The sequence below is a fragment of the Chenopodium quinoa genome, unplaced genomic scaffold, assembly GCF_001683475.1.
Source record: "Chenopodium quinoa cultivar QQ74 unplaced genomic scaffold, ASM168347v1, whole genome shotgun sequence".
Lineage (NCBI taxonomy): Eukaryota > Viridiplantae > Streptophyta > Magnoliopsida > Caryophyllales > Amaranthaceae > Chenopodium > Chenopodium quinoa.
The window spans coordinates 3,696,594-3,716,788 of record NW_018744662.1 but is presented as its reverse complement, the minus strand read 5'-3'; the positions used below and the strand labels follow the sequence as shown (position 1 = coordinate 3,716,788).

The 20,195-nt window shown below is 35.8% G+C and overlaps 3 protein-coding genes across 5 annotated transcripts; 1 reads left to right on the top strand and 2 right to left on the bottom strand.

Moving 5' to 3' along the window:
• Positions 1–349: 349 nt before the first annotated feature.
• Positions 350–5,137, bottom strand: LOC110702113 (FAD synthetase 1, chloroplastic-like). 2 transcript variants are annotated; one of them, XM_021879772.1, is made up of 5 exons: positions 4,686–5,137; positions 3,382–3,434; positions 2,338–2,473; positions 1,470–1,645; positions 350–1,383 (listed from the first exon to the last, which is right to left on the bottom strand). In XM_021879772.1, exons 1-5 carry the CDS (start codon positions 4,997–4,999, stop codon positions 881–883), a joined length of 1,182 nt encoding a protein of 393 aa, XP_021735464.1. In that variant the 5' UTR covers positions 5,000–5,137; the 3' UTR covers positions 350–880. The 2 variants fall into 2 exon arrangements, with proteins under 2 accessions (XP_021735464.1, XP_021735465.1); XM_021879773.1 differs by lacking the exon at positions 3,382–3,434 and having other exon boundaries at positions 4,686–4,832.
• Positions 5,138–7,545: 2,408 nt separating this feature from the next.
• Positions 7,546–7,851, top strand: LOC110701828 (uncharacterized mitochondrial protein AtMg00310-like). Its single transcript, XM_021879449.1, has one exon. The coding sequence runs from the start codon at positions 7,546–7,548 to the stop codon at positions 7,849–7,851; it is 306 nt and encodes a 101-aa protein (XP_021735141.1).
• An 8,176-nt stretch (positions 7,852–16,027) lies between these two features.
• LOC110702112 lies at positions 16,028–20,065 on the bottom strand. Of its 2 annotated transcripts, none has more exons than XM_021879770.1 (2): positions 19,485–20,065; positions 16,028–18,907 (listed from the first exon to the last, which is right to left on the bottom strand). In XM_021879770.1, exon 2 carries the CDS (start codon positions 18,868–18,870, stop codon positions 16,201–16,203), a length of 2,670 nt encoding a protein of 889 aa, XP_021735462.1. In that variant the 5' UTR covers positions 18,871–18,907; positions 19,485–20,065; the 3' UTR covers positions 16,028–16,200. The 2 variants fall into 2 exon arrangements, with proteins under 2 accessions (XP_021735462.1, XP_021735463.1); XM_021879771.1 differs by having other exon boundaries at positions 16,028–18,904.
• Positions 20,066–20,195: the final 130 nt, after the last annotated feature.

Sequence of the window (20,195 nt, the reverse complement as noted above, 5' to 3'; positions counted from 1 at the left end):
ATATTATGAATTAATTAACAAATGAGTAAATATGAATAGTGTAATATTACAAACATTGCAACTTAAAGTTAACCGAGGAAGTATTATTTTTCATTACGCTATCGTAATTAGCTATTCCAAGTTGTTGGTTTAGACCAAGATCACTTCTCTCCTACGAGTAGAAGACAAGCTTTAAAATTGTGGGCAAAACATAGCCACATATTCTTTGCATGAAAAAAAGCATGGTACTGGTGAGAATAGCATCCCCATGACTCGAATTTTGGTCATTGAGTAATTGGAGTATATTCCAAGGAATATTTTTCATCACCTTTCCCAAGTCAATTTCAAGAAATAAATACATAAACCTTGCTTTCCAGAAGAAGGCTGTAATTGCCCCCTTTTTTTTTTAATCTCTTTTTGCACCCAAAAAACATAGCAAGTATATGATCTGTAGCACATAGACTATCAATGCAATACATTTACATGGGTGCTCAGCAACTAATTCAAAAATTATAATAAAATAAGAAAATTGAGAGCTATTCTAACAATTAAGACTAATGAGACTAGTATGTTGTTCAATTAGCATGCTGCAGCAATAACTACTGTAAACCTTCAGTCTTGAATCAATGCAGGTTTGATGCCAACTTGCTAATTGAAGGACAATTATCCAAGAACCAAATCATACTAGTACCAGATGTCGTATTGTATCCATAGTAGCATCTTTCAAACTTTCGATAAAATTAGATTGGGATCAAATATGGAAAGCATGAGATGAACAAATCGAGATGAGTAATTCTAATGCAGGTCAGGTTTCTTTCACCTGAAGTACCTGTTCCATTGACTTTGTATCATCTTCAGCTTCTTTAGCACATACATCAAATCTCTAGTCATCAAAATTTATTCAGCTACAAAACTCAATCCCAAAAAGGTGATGATTGTTGATAGCTTCAAGAAGAAAGATATCCTTTTCATCTGATTCTAGATGAATGTGTGTTGAATCAATGACAACCCTACATGACAACTGATTTTCATCACCAACTATAAGGGAGCAGTTATGATACAAGCCCTCTTTCGGTGGTAGATTTAATAAATAGGATTTAGGTGCAGAAAGACGATTTCTAGAGCCAACAAACTCATCCTTCTTTTCAGCTGATAATATGAGGCGATGCTGACGACCCAATAGCTCAGAAACATAGCTTATGTCTCCTTTGCTAAGAGCATAACGTACACGTGTGGATGAGACTTGCCCTCTTTCCTTCTTGTCTGATATGGCTGAATTAACCATGTCTTGATTTTGGTCCATGACAGAATTTATTATATAAGCCTGTATTCCATACTCGTCACATAACCTCACTAGTTGAGATGCATCACCAGCAGCTTTATACCCAAACCTATAATTTTCACCTGCAATGACAAAACTTTATAAGATCATTAAATTATACCAGATACACAAATCAATACATAGAGTGAGAAAGATTTTTCAAGAAAACCTGCTACAACTCCACTGACACCAAGCTCCTTAGACAACTTCTCCACAAATTGCTGAGGAGTAAGATGCCTTACACTTGCAAAGTCAATCAGAAACTCCTTAGGAGGTACATTACCACAGAATGAAGCCCAGGAAGAAAGAATACGATGGCGATCACATTTTGCAACAATGGGAGACCTGTTTATAAAACATACTGTATGTAATGTTCAGAAACAAGAAAATCAGCCTATTATCTTTAAAAACCTAGATTCCTCAAACTCCTACTCAAGAAATGAAAATTAAGCTCAGCAAATAAATGTTGCATGGAGAACAAATTAACCAAGGGTGAATACAAGTATTTATTATATTTCTTAGGATAACACCAATACATTGATAGGCCTGATGAGGACATTGTTCAACAGTTGTATACGTGCAAGAAAAGCAAGTCTAGTTTTGCAAGCCTGCAGTCAATGTACTTGAAAAAAATATTCTTTTATTTGACCCCCCCCCCCAACCCTCTTTTGTAAAGAACAAGAATTATAAAATATGGAAGCAAAGATTCACTGGAGCAGACAAATCACAAGTTTAAGAACGGAATCAATTTACTACCTTTGTTCTTCATTTAACGCAGCAATTGGGTTCCAACACAATTTACAGATTTTACACAGTACACTTTGACCATTACAATTCTAAATAGTGGTTTACTCAAGGAAAAATATAGTCATGTGGGATTTTACTTATATAAGACATAAATGATTTGAAATCTGTGTTGGGATGCATGAAACTCTAGCTGCTATGATATACTTGTATAAAGAACAGAGGAGAAAGTTTGCTAATTGTAAAGAGCAGGGGATAAAAACTAAGCAGACTAATACACAAGATGCAAATACCTAGGTGCCCAACCAAGCACTTCTGCCATCCCTGCAAATGACAAAAGAAATGGAGCTCCAGCTTTAGATGCTTGAATTACAAGTTCCCGATGACCAATGTGTAAGGCGTCAAACTTCCCCAATGCTACTATGCCTCCTGTTTAAAAAAAAAAAAACATTTACTCATAGAAAAGAATATTATCACAGCTAATGACAAATCTCTTTAAAAAGCAGCCCATCTAGAGTATAAGAATGACATGCAACTAGAGGATTGCTGAATCACCAAAAAAAATATACTCACCTTGAATTCAGCATTACAGATTAAGTATGGCTTATGGTTTATCGACAAGAATACAACCTAGTCCTCTATTTCTTTCAGGAAATCTACCATAACATACTACTAGTTCCTAGCTGACCAAAAACTATAAATGTGTGTGTGATAACATAGGATTCAGTCTAAAAAACCTGGATTTCAGTTCATTCAATTACACTAACTAAGGCTAATGTTCGTTACACTTCTTCATCAGAAATTCCTCATAGAATAACATGTGTTACATATCAAATGTAATAAATTATGCATACATGGATTCAGTAATCAAAATTTAATTAATTTGACTATCCTCATCCTAGTCTCAAGTAACCAAGTTACCAAACTATGTAACTGGGAGTACTGCCTAAGGACAAGGATTTAAATCCAATTATCATCATCATAAAAAGTCTTCCTCCATCACATTTTATAAACTTATCAGTTAAACTTACAACTGCAAATTCATAATAATCTGACACCAAGACATCATTAAAGTACACATATACAGATAAACATGCACAGAGTTACCAACTTCAGTTTTCTTGACTATTTGCAAGAACATCTTTATTTAGGAAAGAGGGAATAAGAAAAAATTAGATTACATATAAATATAGACAGAGTGAAGTGCCAATGAAGGAAAGTCAAAAGAAGATGGAAGGGTTCCAAAAATTCATTAAATAAACAAAAACGGGACACTACACAACCTTCTTAATCAGAAAAGTATCTTAAAAAAAAGGTTTTAAGAAGGCAAAGGGAACCTGCTATTGATGACAGCCCTTCAGATGAAAGCTCGCAATCATCATCCTTCTGGCTTCACCCGATAAAAAAGAAAATAGATATTAACATGACAGCACAAATAGATAAACATATAATCTTTATTCAGCTCGTTATAGTCCATTAGTGGGTCTAAGGCATAAGCCGGAATTAATAAGCTTTTACAATAACTAATATGAGATGTACATTTTAATAGCAAAGACTCTTTTGCCTCATACCTGTCCATCTTTTAGTACTCATGGAGTCTTTACTTCAAACAAAGATCATCAAAATGAGCGTAAGAGTAGCATTTTATGTTCAAGCTTTAACAGCTTGTACCACAGCAAAAGATTATCCAAGATACAAGAAGGTTTGGAACAAACTAGCACAAGGATTAACTACACCTGTGCCACAGGCCACACAGGCACAGGCACTCCCTGTGCCAATTAAGAAGTATTTGATAAGAAAGTTTTGCCATTTTCAGCCACTACCTTTCAACTCCCAATTTCCACCAATTATTCCAATTTCAGCTAGGTCATCAATTTCAACTAAATGCATCAACCCTAGTGGAGCTAACTTTTCAACTTCGACAAACCTTTCAGACTAGCATTTCAGCCATCCTGTAATTTTCAACTAGCTCAGCCAAACAAATCTAAAGCTTTTCTGTAACTACTCTTTCACTTTCAGCTAACTTTAGGCGTTTAGCATTAGCAAGCTTACATTCTCATCGACTATTTGAGCTAATTTCGCCGAATAAAGCCAAAGCCAATAAAGGTACCAACATGTCTTCAGTTCATATAGTCATATGCCTCTTGCAACATTATATCCTTCTGTGGACTATAATGCAACTATATCACACTCCATAACAAAGTAAGAAGACCCCAATCCCCCCCAACACCATTGCCTACGAATATACTGCGATTCACAAACATATTTCTCTCTTTAGATCCCTTAGCATAGTCAATGAGCTACCATTAAACTTGACATTGTGAACCTAGTGAAACTTAAGCATCAAATAAACCCAAAAGCAAAATTTTCAATCAATATATGATCAAACAGTATTGTTTCCAAAGTAATTTAACAATTCTACATTACCATTAATTCATTCTTCATAGCACTAATATACAAACAAGCTATAATATATAGCAATATAATCAACAAAACCCACTTATCCTAATTCGCTCATAGATAATTATTCGTGATCACATCATCAGAAAACATCAAGAAATTAAGTAAGAATTAAATTAAAAAAAAAATTTGAAAAAAAAGGTATAGTAATTGGAACAAAAACAAGGGAATAAAAGAAAACCTGAAAGAGGAATCGTTGAACGTGGGAATTTCATTGGAGAACTTAGATTGAAGACAATTGATAAAAGAGAATGAATTGGCAGAAGAAGAAGAAGAAGAAGAAGAAGAAGAAGGGTAATTTGTAGTTAGTAATCTTGTTGTGATTGAAGTTTTGGTCCATTGAAAAGATGGGATTTTGTGAAATCGAGGTTGAGAATGTAGTTGGGGTTTAATCAAAGAAGAAAATCTGAATTTGGGAGAAGAAAAGGAGGGAATCCCAAACCCAAAACCATCCCAGTCTTTGAGATGCTGGGTTATTCTGCATCCACAACTCATTCTCAGCTCTCTTACTCACACTTTGCAGTAGAAATTGTGACGATTGACGAGGGTTCAAGGTGTAGGTGAGTTTGTGTATCTCCCACCCTCCAAATTCTGTAGTCCTGTTTAAACAATTTATCTGCGTCGTGTTCATACCGTACCCGTTCGTAGGGGTGTTAAAAACCCGGTCCGGTTAGGAAAACTGGAGTTTGAGCTATCGAGGAAGCCACGATTTATCTTGTTTATCAAATTAGAAGAATCGCACTCCATATAATCGTAAATAATAATTTTATCCAGTCAAGATAATATTTTTGTAAATAAATCAACAATTGTGTGTTCATATTTGATAAAAAGTTATCAAAAAGATAAACTTGTATTTTCTTTCACCTATTGAATATTGTGTATTTGTGTGAGGAAACTCATGAAAAAAAAAGTATACTCCGTATTGTGAAAGAGATATATTTTAGTTTATCACAAAGATAAATTTGGCTTTTCTCATATTGCAATCATTTTTTTTATATTTATTTTTTTATAACATTGTACAAAAATTTAAATTAAAATATTGAAAAATTCTAAGTTTGGTCCAGCTCGGGTTTGGGCTAGTTTTATCACTCTGTCCAAATTTGATCTGGCCACAAATCTTAAATTTTCAATTTTCAGTCTTTGATATGATCCGATCTTAGACCGATGAATAACCTTGTCATACAAACGTGAATTATGTGATGCACAACTTGTCGGTTTATCATTTTAATGTTAGTTGATTTGGAAATTGGAATCATGATTAAATTAGTAATACTACTAATGTATTACATTATATAGGGAGAACAGAAATATAAGTTTAGAGATCAATAAAAATCTTCAATCAAAGACAAAATTTTCAGGTTTGACATCACAATGGATAGCCCATTCTAGACATTTCTGGTGAATGTATGCAAAATCTTTAGCCGTGCCTATTTCAACTTGACTCCTCTCTTTCCAGCCAAGAAGGATTTCATTTTATTTTTATTTTTACAGAAAAAAACTGAGCATAATATTACTCCAGGCTAGTTAAATCTCACAGCACAACATTACTAGCACAATGTGGCACTTCTTCTAACCATACTCTCATCTCACCAAACTCTATGCTACCTCTAGCTAATAAATGAGCGGCACAATTGCCATCTCTACCAACCTGTGAAAAGGAAATACTAGAGCAAGAGCTAGCCAAGAGCAGAATATCACTAACAATAACACCAAAAGCTGAAGTTTCACATTTCCCATGCTGTAAATACTGGTACAACTTGCTGCAGTCAGTTTCCAACACTAAATCACGAAGTCCTGCATCCAAAGCAATGGTCAGGCAATGTCTTGCTGCTAGAGCTTCAGCAATATCCATACTAGAGCAAGAGCTAGCCAAGAGCAGAATATCACTAACAATAACACCAAAAGCTGAAGTTTCACATTTCCCATGCTGTAAATACTGGTACAACTTGCTGCAGTCAGTTTCCAGCACTAAATCACGAAGTCCTGCATCCAAAGCAATGGTCAGGCAATGTCTTGCTGCTAGAGCTTCAGCAATATCCACCTCAAAACACCCATGCTGTAAACAGCAAGTTGTTGCCATAACATCACCAAGGTGATCTCTCATGATCCCACCCAAGCCTATCGTGTTGTCACCAAACACAGCAGCATCTGAATTAATCTTGTAGCACCCAACAGCAGGAGGAGACCACTTCTTGTTAACACTTTGCCTCTTACACATCTCATAAGGAATTTTTTCATTAGCTTTCTCATACTCACCCAGCATATTCATTGCCTTGCAAATCACCTTCTCTACAGTCATATTTTTTTCTCGAAATAGTGAGTGTTTCTTTTCAACCAGATTCCCCACACTAAGCACCAAAAAATATCCCACCAAGCTTTATCCTTATAATATTGTTCCAACTTGCTGCACCACACCAGAAAAGAGGAGTCTTCACACTTGCTAGTATCAAGACGAAGAGGAGAAAGGTACCAAATCAGCTTAGCGTCAGAACAAGTGAAGAGGGAGTGTATGATTGTTTCAGCAGCCTCACCCACAGCACGGACCATCATCCTCACAAATATTTCTTTTTTTCAGAATGCTTCTAACAGGGATGCTGTTCTGAAGAGCTCTCCAGCCAAAGTGCTTGATTTTTGGAGGTATATTTGCATTCCAAAGCTTTCCCCAAATAGTGATCCGACTCGCATCAGAGATAGAAGCACGATCAGTGTGATTGGCCTGCAATTGCACATAGTAGGCACTTCAGACAGAAAATTCTCCCTTTTTTGAGTGTACCCACATCCACTTATCCATATCATAGAGGCAAGCAACAGGGATATTCATTATAGCTTCAGCAAAAAATAGAATTAATGAGACTCCTATCCCACTCTCCATCACTGATCAGATCATGCACCACTTTAGGGGAGTTCTCACTATGAGTTTCATTCAGAAAAGTGCGGAAACTAGGAAGGGAAGGCACCCAAGGATCGTGCCAAATATCAATGCTACGACCCTTCCCAACAGACTTCACCGCCCCTTTTTTCATTTTGAACAGACTTCGCCGATGTATGCCATGCAATGCTTCAATATTCCTGTTTGCATTTTGAATGAGATTGAAAGACTTTGCCGGAATTTCTTTTGGGGGCAAAGGAAGGAGGAGAAAAAATTGGCTTGGGTGGCTTGGGATAGAATGTATGCTGCGAAGAAGGATGGTGGATTGGGAATGAGGGACATGAAGGCTTTTAATAAAGCTTTACTCGCTAAGCAAGCTTGGAGGATCCTAAACAACACTTCCTCACTGATGGTTAAAACTCTGAAAAATAAGTACTTCCCTAACTCTGAATTTATGGATGCTAAGGTTGGGTTCTAATGCGAGTTATACATGGAGGTCTATATTATCTGCTCAAGCCAAGAAGGATTTCAGATGAGAGCAAGTGTTAGTCCAAATTAACACATGCTCATTAAACGAAGAGATCATGTTTCCCCACATTCTTGCAAGGTTCATATGCTCACTCCTCAAATTTCAACAGCTCCTTGGACAACATTATCTGGTTTATTCACAGCAACTACTCTCTCATCTGCCAGAGCACCCTTGCAGCACCAAAGCCTCCTTTTCCTAGTACTTCCTTGAAGTTTCCAGTCTGCCTCTTGTGCTCGTTGTAGCAAAAGCTCCAAAAATCATTTGGAATGGCACGGCATCCATCTTCCATAGAACCTCAAAGACTATGCTTCTTAAAAAGGAGACACCACCCTGCAACCAAAAGGACAGCCCAAGAGAGAGAACAGGAATCCCCAGCTCATGTAATAGCAGGCACTAGACTATCTTGTGGAACTAAAGAAGTGAGTGTAATCAGCTTTCATTCATACATTACTGATTATTAGATCTTCCAATAATGGTTCAGGGAATTACCAACCTTCATTGCCACATTGCAGAGACCTAGGCCTGTTAACAAGTGGAATAGCAAGACCGCATGAAATCATTCAGATTAATAGCAGATGCAGAAAATATATCTGATATGCATGCCATGGCCTTTTGTGATCGCCTGTGCAAGCATGGAGCAACAACAGCTGACAAAGGCCTCGAATGCACTAAGGAGCTTTATGAGCAGCAGGGATAATCATTGACATAGCCATCAGAAAGTGACATGAAATTTTTTTAACATAATAACTTAATTCAATAATCATCTTTGATAAATAAAATAAATAAAATAAAATAAATTACAACAAAAGAGAAGAGTGAAAAGAAAGGTCATGTGGATTGACCCCTCTCCTTATAGTGTGATCAAGAAGCTCCTCTTATTCGGTGGTTATTGATTTGCATAACCCAAGTAGATTAATCACATAGATGATCTTTTTTAAAGAGATATTCATTAAAGAAGAAATAGATCTAGAAAAGACAAATCCATATACATTCAAAGAGTATAAGAAACCCTAAAACAGAGTTCAGGAAATTTGCAGCTCGGATTTAAACAAATCAACATCGCTTACAGGAAATATAGCTCAGACTTACCAAATTATTGAATTATTAATGGATATAAATATATAACACATAGTCATGGATGAATTTGGTATAACTAGTTGTGCAATCGCGCGCATCAATAAGGTAAGATTAAGTTACGTATGAAGGAAAAATAAAAAGGTAATCTACATTTCAATTGTCTATATAATTATAAGGTAAAAGAAGACCAACCTAAATACCTAACTCGTACATCCCTAAATTGTTCAAACTTAAGTACTAATAAAGTGTTGGCTCACTTGGTAAGTTTCTTCCTCAGATCCTAGAAGTTTGGGGTTCGAATCCTACCAAATAAGGGTGCTTGGGGATAGAGATTCCCTTACCCTCCCCTCTACTCCCAAGTGTATGGCCTGCAAATAATGGACCCAAAAACCGTGAGGGCTGAGGTATGGTGAGGGTCCTCCTTGCCTTTTAAAAATAAAAAATAAAAATCAAACTATTAAGTCAAAGTTTTCCAAAATTATATAAGCAAAAATCTGAATCCTAAATAAAATAATAAATAATAGCTGTAAGAGTAAATAGTTATGGCCTCCCAATCAAAAAAAAAATAATAATAATAATAATAAAATAATTATGGCCTCAAATTTGCAATTAAGGAAATATTTTTATCCGACAAATTCTAGTCCTAAAGGACTTGGAGGTTGGACCATACTTCACCACGGTTCATCCATACTACCTTCCTAATTTAGGCCAGCATACTTGGATCCTTCAATTGCACTCTCCTCCATCGAAGTGTAGTCCAAGTTCTCTGTTTGAAGCAATTCTTAGTTTAATTTCCTATAAAAGTTAGACCTATGCCTAAAACACGGATAGACTTGAAATATACAAGCATAGAAGAAATAAAAAAGGACCTTTGCATGGGTCACATACTTCATATATGATACATTGATATACGGATCAGATTTTAATTTTAAAGGAAAATGAAGTCAATTATTCACCTTCTAGCTCTTCATTCACCACCCCTCCCCATCTTTCGCCTCCTCCGCAAATGTTAGTGGAATTGCCGGTGTACCTTGTGGCAAATTGTGGTGGCATTTTATACGATGACAATTCCGAAGCAGAGGAGGGGAGTCCTGTAAAAAGACAAAACATAAATCCAAAATGAAATTCAGCATAGATATGCTCATATCACAATAAGGCATAAGATTGATAAAAGAAAAACAGCATTTGTTGAAAATATGCCTTGAATTTGGGTTTAGGAGCAGCGAGCTATAGCTCGAGAGGTAGCTCGGTAGTTTCGGAAGCATATGGAGTTGCGACGAAATTGGAGCTATAGCTCCTATGCGAGTGAGCTATAGCTCACGAAGACATATTGGTTCGACTAGGCCGAGCGATAGCTCGCTCGGTAGCTCGCGTGGTAGCTCGCGAAGGTCGAAGGTGAGATAGGGGCCGAGCGATAGCTCGCTCGACCATGAGCGATAGCTCGACTGGGGTCCGAGCGATAGCTCGCTCGATGGTGAGCGAGAGCTCTCCGTTTGTGCACGGTGGAACCCACACGATTTATTAGGGTTTCATGGGCCATTTTTATGCACTTATCTATCTTATTTGGGGAAGCTATATATATTCCTAGTTAGGGTTTATTCATAGCTTAGTCTATTATTGATAATTGACATTATCAATCTGTAATCTGGAATTTCCTCAAGATCAATAAAGCTTTTCTCTCGCCTGCCCGTGGACGTAGCCAACACATTGTTGGTGAACCACGTAAATCTGTGTGTGCTATTTATTTGTTTTGCATTCATTAATTTGTTCTTTCTCACATTCGTTACAACAGCATTCATAGGCATAGCAGATATGGTTTGAAGTAGCAATCTTTAAAGCACCAAGGCATACCATCAATATCCAAAGTGTATAAGGTCATATATCTTTGCTAGCAACCATTCTTTTCCTAACTCAATTTGATAACACTTCACCCCATCTCTATTTTTATAAGGAAAACAAAAAAGTATCTTTTTGGTTAAAATTAAAGATTCATTTAAATTTAAGATTGAGTTTCATGATAGGCTTCACAATTTCAGCATTTTATACTACCGTTTTCCTTAACAACATGCAGCCAAAACTGCACAAAAATGGAAGTACAGTACACAGCGTTGAAAGAGTTCAATAAAAAGAAATCATGATACCATTTACCATGTCGATTATTTCCAGCATCATAGCCCATATTAATCACTTGATACAATGCAAAGACAAACAAAACTACATGCTATAGAACATCTAGGCAGACCGGTTAATATAGTTGTACATCTGTTATTAAATCTAATCTGAACAGGAAGGTCTTAAAAGGAAGAGAACACACTGATGGGAAATAAACCATTGGAAGAAGGCATCAACACATATGTAGAAACATTCAAAAGGCCACACAATTACCAGAACAGTAAGGTCTGATGGAATAATATCACAAGTTATCGACAGTCCCAAGAACACACAGGTAAGCTACATCAACCTGCAAAACAAGAAGATCAAAAGAAAGAGAGATTAAAATCAGAGGGTCAGATCAATACCCTAGAAAATGGGGATGTAATAGGGGACTGAGATGGGGAAAATGAGATTACATTTAAATCTTCTCAAACCCCAATTTTAGAGAGAGAAAGAGTGAAATGAAAGAAAAAGAGGAGCAACAACAATTCAAAAGAAACAGCGAATTTATTACTCAGGACCTAAAATGAAACGAATTCAAATTTAACAAGAACGACAATTCATTAATTTAGGTAAAATCAAATAACTTACCAAAGATGATGAAGATGACCAAGTACAATTTAGAGAGAGTAACTAAGATTGAGGAGAAAAGAACAAAATTGCAAACATATTGATATTAAAAAAAAAAAAAAAAAAAAAAAAAAAAAAGGAAGTACAGAAAACTATTAGGTTGATAGGAAACACCTACAGCAACTGCAAAGAAAGGCCTATCACTTTCAAAATCATTTTTATCATCATCATCATCTCCTTCCTATGGCTTTTTATTTGCCTAAGAAAATTTATCAACTATCAAATCAATCAATTTTTTTTTTACTTTTTCCCGATGCTGTTATAGTTTAACTCAAATTGAATTTTCCAAGCTATATTTCATATTAACTTGCACCAATTCTGCTCAATTAATTTTATAGCAAACATATACCTTGTAAGCAATAACAGCAATGAGTGCAGAATTCTTATCAGGAAGTTTAGGTTTATTCGTCAAATTTTCTGAAAAACAAAGTACTATATTACTTGCAATTTTACGAGACTTAATTAATACAACTCATATTATATCAGTGGCTTGATTGAGGAAAGAAAACATGAAATTTAACAAATAGATCAATGTCTAAAACATGAAATTTTAGGTACAAAACTATAAAAGCTGAATCTTAATTAACAGTTAAACTGTAATTGCATAAAAACCAGTAATCAATAACACCTAATGCAGAAGAGCCACAATACAAGATCTACACCAAAAGCAATCCATCCTAAAAAATTTGCTGATTGAGAATGGGGTAGCTACTACAAAATATAAAACAGGCAAAGAAAATCTTGAGTACACGACTGAAGTATCTCACCATGAATTTCTTGAACCAAGGAGCTAAAGATGAGAGGAGCATGATATTTGTCAAGTTTGAAGTGCTATTTTTCCAAAATACAAGCAAAGAAAACTTCATTAGATAGACATGTTGTGAAATTATTTGTTCATACGGAAAGGCACAAAAAAGTCCAATCCTAGGAAACAATAGCAAGAAAAATACTTTCTTCTATGATTTTTCCAGTGATCCATAAGACATATTTCATTTTGAACTCCTTGCATTTTCTATCCTTATCCATAAGATGATTTGAACCAGATTATAAGAAAAATAAAGAAAGTGAAGTGCCCCGTGATACATGTAAGCTAAGTTAGGTTGTTTTTTTTTTTGCCTATTTCATAAACTACAATGACAATCAGCTAGATTAAGTAAACAGGAACAGAGGAATTAACAGTAGATATCACATGCATATTGATAATATGATAATATCATAATTGTAATTCAACATCATAAAAACCACAAAATCAAACAATAAACATAGTAAATTTCACAGATTAACCACCACCAATTATTTGGTTTTTTTTTTTTAAAAAAAGGGAAATAATAGTTACAGCAGTAGACAAAAAGTAAAGTATATCTTAGACTAAAAAAGAAGGTTTGTCCTGGAAAATTCAAAAAATTAAAGAAACGATGAATGGAGGAGCTAACAAAACTGATATTTAAGAGATGAAAGTTTGTCCGGGAAAATTCAAAAATTGATTTAAAGAATAAATAAAAGAACAAATTGTAAACGCTTCAGCTTAACAGCAACCAAAATTATATTTAAGAACAATGAATAAGATGAGTAGAAGGAAAGTTAAGTGTGCTGCAAATCTGAAAAGAAGACACAACTTTCCAACAAATGAATTGCAGTTAGCAACAACTTGAACAAATAATCGCTGCCCAAAAAAAAAAAAGAAAAAAAAAAAAGCATAAACTCACAATAATGGAGGAATGATTTCTACTACAATGTTAAAATAATCAGTAGCAACACTGCAGAAGTTACAATAAAATGTCAGAGAAAGAAAGAAATGATGTACATATTGCTAATACTCTTGGCGTTGTATTATACACTTGTAGTTGTAGCCATGTCCAAGTAATGCATACAAAGTAACTCGGTAAGAGGGTAGGATGAAAAGGTCCACTATGTTAGATCTTTAACAAATCATTCAAAGCAAATCAAAATGTGTTTTTACATGTACTATTTACTACCATATATCGGTGATCTAGCAAATGAGAGTTCAAAGCAAAGCCCCTAATCCTAACTCAAAAATGCCCTATAAGTAGCCTAAATGAGAGTTCCAATTATCTAGCAAATATATGTACATGAAAATAGCAGCCAACCAGGAAATAAGAATTAGAAATATACACCCCCCCCCCCTTCCTTTCCCTCACTGTCTTTTACTAACATTGCTATCATTCAGAGGTAGTGGACGATATTCTTCCTTCTCTCTCATCGTCATCCTCACCTTCTCCCCACCTCCCCCACCCCTCTCATCCTCCCACTCCCTCAAAAATTTTACTGACGATATTCTTCCTTCTCTCTCATCGTCATCCTCACCTTCTCCCCACCTCCCCCACCCCTCTCATCCTCCCACTCCCTCAAAAATTTTACTAAATACCCCCTGATGGGCAGTATTCAAAAAAAAAGTTGGCATTTACCTACCAGATATTCAACTCACACACACATACCGAATGCCTCGTTCTTCAACTGTTCAAATTATATTACCTCAAATGACATCAATAAACAATTTCCTCCTTAACATCCATATTTTACCACAAAAACGTTGAAGAAGACTAGGTACAATAATCACAATAAGGTGTCACATGGGCCCACATCAGTATATCACAACTTCAACACAAACAGTATGATGCATCTTAAGAAAGACTCAGGCTGAAACATTTACGCTTTGTTTATATAGCAAAGAAGGAAAGGAAGGAGAGGGAAGAGAAGAGAAAGGAAGGAAAAAGGTGAGCTCCATTTTCCCTCCAAATCTCTCCAAATTTAGAGGGATTATATGTATTAAAGAGAGAGGCAAAATGGATCGCCCCCTCTCCTTTCCCCAATCCTTTACCCAATCAAGATAAATTATCCTCCCTTTCTCTTCACTTCTCTTCTTTTCCAAACAAAGTGCTATGCTTAAATTAGTAGGGGAGTACTTAAAGGCTACTAAATTTTGCTTGGCGATGAACTTATCCACTATGGGACCAAAGACAAATAGAACATTTGTTTGGAATTGAGCTGGTTTATACATCAGATTGTCGACAGAATTAACCGCATCTGTATGGTGTCACTAAGCTGAATAAACTTTTGGTGGAGGAATTGATGAATAATGTCATTAAATTAAAATATTAGATTTACAAATGGCTGATTATAGATTTATAGGACAAACATAATATTAAAAATACTAATAAAAAACAAGGTCAAATAGGAGATTAAGGATATGATTTGACCACCGCATGTTGTGATTATGGGCTAGAGCAGAAAGAACTATGCCAAAAAAATTGAGCAGCAAGTCAGTGGTAATCGCAATCCTGAGATTCCTGACTCACACCAGAAAGGCGGACAGACAAGTTTATCTTTCGACAGCCAATTATGGAGATGATGTGTGTTTCATAAAATTAGGGGCAGTAAAAATATAAAAATATATATTTTCTAGCATGTTTAGACTTTAGTCAATATTATGAAATTTTTATGTGACTGAAATTTTTTGAGCAATATTTAAATTAACTCTTACACATTAATAGCTGAAACCGAGTTTTGTAGACTGATTTCGGAGTACAAATTTTGTATTATACCAAATTAAGAAAAAGAATCAAAACAGCTACACATTCAATTTCCCCGCAAACTGTTCATTTCCCAAAGCAAGAAAACCCAATACATACACCTATCTATTAAATTGATTTCAACAAAACTCATGAATATATAAGTTATAAATACAAATTACCCATTTCAGTGAATAACTCTACAATGAACATCACAAATTATACAATTAAAATAATAATGAACCCCAAAAAAAGGTGCAAAATTTCAAGTAAAAGGAATGCAATAATACCCAGGGGGGAAAAATCGATTAAAGAAAGAAATTGCAAGTGAGAAAGTTACCTTGTTTACAATGGAAATCTAGGTGAGTACTTTATTTCTTGGCTTCATGCAGAGCAAATAACCAATGTACATCCAATCAACAAAAATGTTGAATTTTGTACCCACAAAGCTATAATGCAGTTTATCAATTCACTTGAGTTCAAGAAGTAGACGTAGTTCAGTTAACTTGACCCATATCCCAATATATCAGTTTTCTTATTACTGCAGCAACAACAATTTTCTTAATCTGGTTAATGCAGTCAAGTTGGTAGACTAAAATAGAACCTTTACATAGAGAAACGGTTTTTAAAATTAATTTTAGGGCTGCAACTTCTATGAGCCTACTTCAAATAAAACTAGTACTAACTCCAACCCAAAAAATCCAACAAGAAAAATGCAGATGCATAATCAGAATACCAGTAATTAAGCAAATTTATTGATGCTTCCAAAATTTTTGTTTGCGTATCACATATAAATCTTATGACTACAGTGTACATATTCTACACTACCTTTGATTCTTGTGCAGGGAAATACATATATCAGAAAAATCAAAAGCAAATCATCTGTAGAATGTCTCAGATCCTGCAATTACTTTGCAGGTCTCAAATGTGGCTGTTTTTTTTGAAGTTGCACTTGAAGATTGTGGTATGGCATAAAGTTTTTCTGCCAGTGTGAAAACTGTTCTTTTAATAATTTGAACGCACTTGACTCCGTCTCAGAGAACTCAATCTTTTTGGCATCATCATATTTTAGTTCCATTGGGCAAAGTCCAGCAAAGAAATCATTGTCATCCTCAGCAAACTTAGTAATTACTGTATCAAATCTCTCCCCTAAATCAGAACCCGTATGTTCCTCAATTTCATCCAAAAATGCAGATGGCTTATAAATGAATACTGGTCTTGGTTCTGACTCATTCCTGTCTTCCTTGAGTGATACTGCACGGTACTTGTCCGGTTTGTCACCAACATTAAGGGTGCCCAATTCCTTGGTCAAACGCATTACATATTTGCATTGTTGGGTAAATATGTCTTCAGGCGAGAATTCATTTACTTCACCCACGAAAGAATATCCACATCTTGAGATCTCATTCAAAACAACTAATGCCAGAAGAGGAAAAACAGGACCCACAAAATCTTCACTGCGTCGTCCTCTGCCTGACCTCTGATTAGTGAAGTGGGAAGGGTCTCTTAGAAAGAAGGGAGGAGACTGGTTTTGGTCAGGAATGACAGGAAAATCCAGAGAAAACTTTTTATGTTCAACTTCAAGAACTTCACTATACTCAGGAAAAGCAACCTCCAAAATATTCATTGGTAAGGAGGTCCACATTAGTCTACTCACAATTTCATAAAGGTTTGTTGGCATGTCAACATCCCTGAAAACATCAGCAACTGAAAGGTGTGACATTGGTGGATCACAGCCAAATAACTTTAATTTGTCACCCATAAATATATGGAAACGTTCATTAGAGAATTTCTTCAAGCCTGCGGAAGCTGGAATGTTCTTAAATTTTGTAAACAATAGTTTGGCCAGATTACTATTCAAATGATAATAAAGGTTCTCAAGTTTAATGTAGCGGAACCTCTTGGGATATTTATAAATCTCATCACCCATAGAACATAACAAAGAATCTTTGAGAGGATTCACTTCTCCATGTGTCGTTGCCACAATCCTTGCCATTATCCAAGAGGCACAGTATTGCTGAGATTCAAGCTTCCCAGTTGACATCAATCGGAAAAGTGTAAAACCCCCATGCTCTCCAACCTTCGGTAATAAAGAACAGAGATGCTTGTTCAGAATGCAAAAGCCAAGAACTGACTCCCTTTTCTGTTGCCATTCAATCCACTCAAGAAGATCATCCTTTGCAAATTCCTCCCTCAAAAGACAACTGCCACAGTGGCAATTCTGACCAGCCAACAAGAGAGATGATGGAAGCTCCCATGCATAAAAAGAATTCGAGAAATTTGAAATTTTACTAGAGAAAGATTTTGCAGTAGCTGGGTGAGGACGGCCATAACAGAAAAGACTGAAGTCTTTGTTCCAAAATGATCCTAAGATAACAGCAGAGGCTCCTGCATCTTTATCGTGTGGCATGGATCTCAGATCAGACAGAGACAAAACAGTCATGTAACGAGGCTCATGCACATTGTGAGCCCATCTAAGAACTGGCATTAGCGGTTTGCGAACATCACATAAAAATAGCCATTGCTCAGAAGCCACAGTATAGAAGAAACCATCATTTCCAGCCTTTGAAAAGACAACAAACTTATCCTTCGCATGCAGGTCACTCACTCCAAGCATGTCAATCCTCAATAAACAGCTCGTTTGACATTTCCCAAATCTTAAATCAACCACATAAATAGCCTTTGAATTTGCCACAACCAGCATTCTCGGATGCCAGCTAAATTCACAACTGAACCACCCACTACCTGCTGATTCACCAGTTTCATCCCAAGCAACATTGATTCTTTTCCCTTTAAACCTTGTATCCACATGAGAACCCATATCAAACAAAAACAATGCTCCACTTTCTAACAAGAGTACACACTCTCCAGGCAGATGTGGATTCCAACAAGCATAAGCCACCATGCTACTTGTGAATTTCTTACTTCCCAAAAGAACCAAATCAGGCTTCTTGGAGTCTAAACAGTGCCCACTAGTTCGAACACTAAACCAATTAGCAGCATACATATTACAAGCCAATAAGAAACCAACACAATCAGGACCCCCCACATCAGGAAATGTACAATCACTAAGAGAGCACGCTGTCAATTGAACAATCTGATGATCAAATTTAATTTGGGAAGTCAAAACAGAACCATCAGTACTAAAATCAACAACTAATTTGGAATCTCTTACTGATAAAACAAGATACCCAACACAATCAAGATTGGACCCAGTTGGAAAGAAAACAAAAACCTGGTCGTTGGGGCAGTATAGGGGCTCAAGACGGTTATAGGGGACATAGTTGGAGCTTCTACAGTGCTCTTCAGAGTTTAAGGAAGCAGAAATAGCTGAGGCAACAGTAGGAAGGATGTCATGGGAAGTGGAAAGTTGAAGGAATCTGGGTAAAGAGAGGTGTGGAGGAGGAGGGATGAAAGGAGGAGAGAGATCAGGCGAAGAGAAGAGAAGGGACAAAGACTCAGGGACGGGATTGAAGAACAGCGGTCCCAATAAAGACGGGTTTTTGGTAAGGAGGAGGGGAGAAGAATGAACTGAACAAATCGGAAATAACGACTTCCATTCTTCTGAGTATTGCATTTTCTCCTGCTTCCTTTATTGCATTCAAACAGCGCTGCTACATCAAAGACATTCAAACATTTGTATATTTCAGTAATTGTTCGATCCTAACATTAAAGAGTTGTAATTTCATAAAGGTTTTTTTTTTTATTATTATTATTATTTTTGAAAGCTAGAGGTGTAATTTCATAGTTCAATCCTAACATTAAAGGGTTGTGCAATACACTAAGCAACCAAATTTGATTCGAAAAGAGGTGTAATTTCATAGTTCAATCCTAACATTGAACTATTGAAGGGTTGTGCAATACATTCGCAACCAAATTTGATTCTAAAGGAAGTGTAATTTCATAGTTCAATCCTCACATTGAAAGGTTGTGCAATACATTCGCAACCGAATTTGATTCGAAAAGAGGTGTGATTTCATAGTTCAATCCGAGCTGTGCCATACATTAGCAACCAAATTTGATTCGAAAAATACATAATTATAGGATTCAATAATTAAATTAGGCTCATAATTTTGGTTATCTTAGAATTTAGAAGCAATAGTTGAGATTTTGGAACCCTACACTTAATGCACTGACAATTAAATTAGATTGTGAAATTGATTTGATGATAACAAAAACCAAACAACTTACCTCAGAAGCTACTTCAATGGGGGATACAAGTACTATATTCAACGGAGAACGTGAACTGCGCTTCAATGTAGGACGCTGAGTGCGCTTCAATGGAGAACGTTGAGTGCACTTCAATGGAGAATTGAGAGAGACCAATTCAATGGGTTGGACATACGTATGACCTCAAAAGCTTCTTCAATGGAGGAGAGAAAGCTCACAAACCACTTCAATGGCGAATTCAAGGGAGGTTTTTTTTTTTTTTTTTTTTTTTTTTTTGGGAATAAGAAGGATGGTAAAAAAAAACTTAATTGAACCACCTAAGAAATTTAGTCCAATGAGGAGATCATGGGGCCTCCATCTCTCCCTGTTCGATCCTCATCCCACCCCTTCTATGAAAGGAAACTAGTGTAATATTTAAGTTGAGATATATAATTTTCAATCTTTGGTCCGATCCAGTCAAAAACTCGGTAAAAATAGGGCTTATATCAAATTAGTAAAAATCTTTAGAATGATTAATTTTCTCTTTTACAAAGTAATATGTTGAAAACATTCATTACATGAGCTTTTTATAGTATAATGTTTGAAAATAAACTTTAAAATTAGTTTTCTTTTAATTCATATTTTCGTTTCTATACTACGAAGTATCAATCATCAATCAACAATATACTAAAAGACACACCAGCAATGATACGTGTCGACACGTGTCTTTTGGCGTGTCCTTAGTATTTTTTT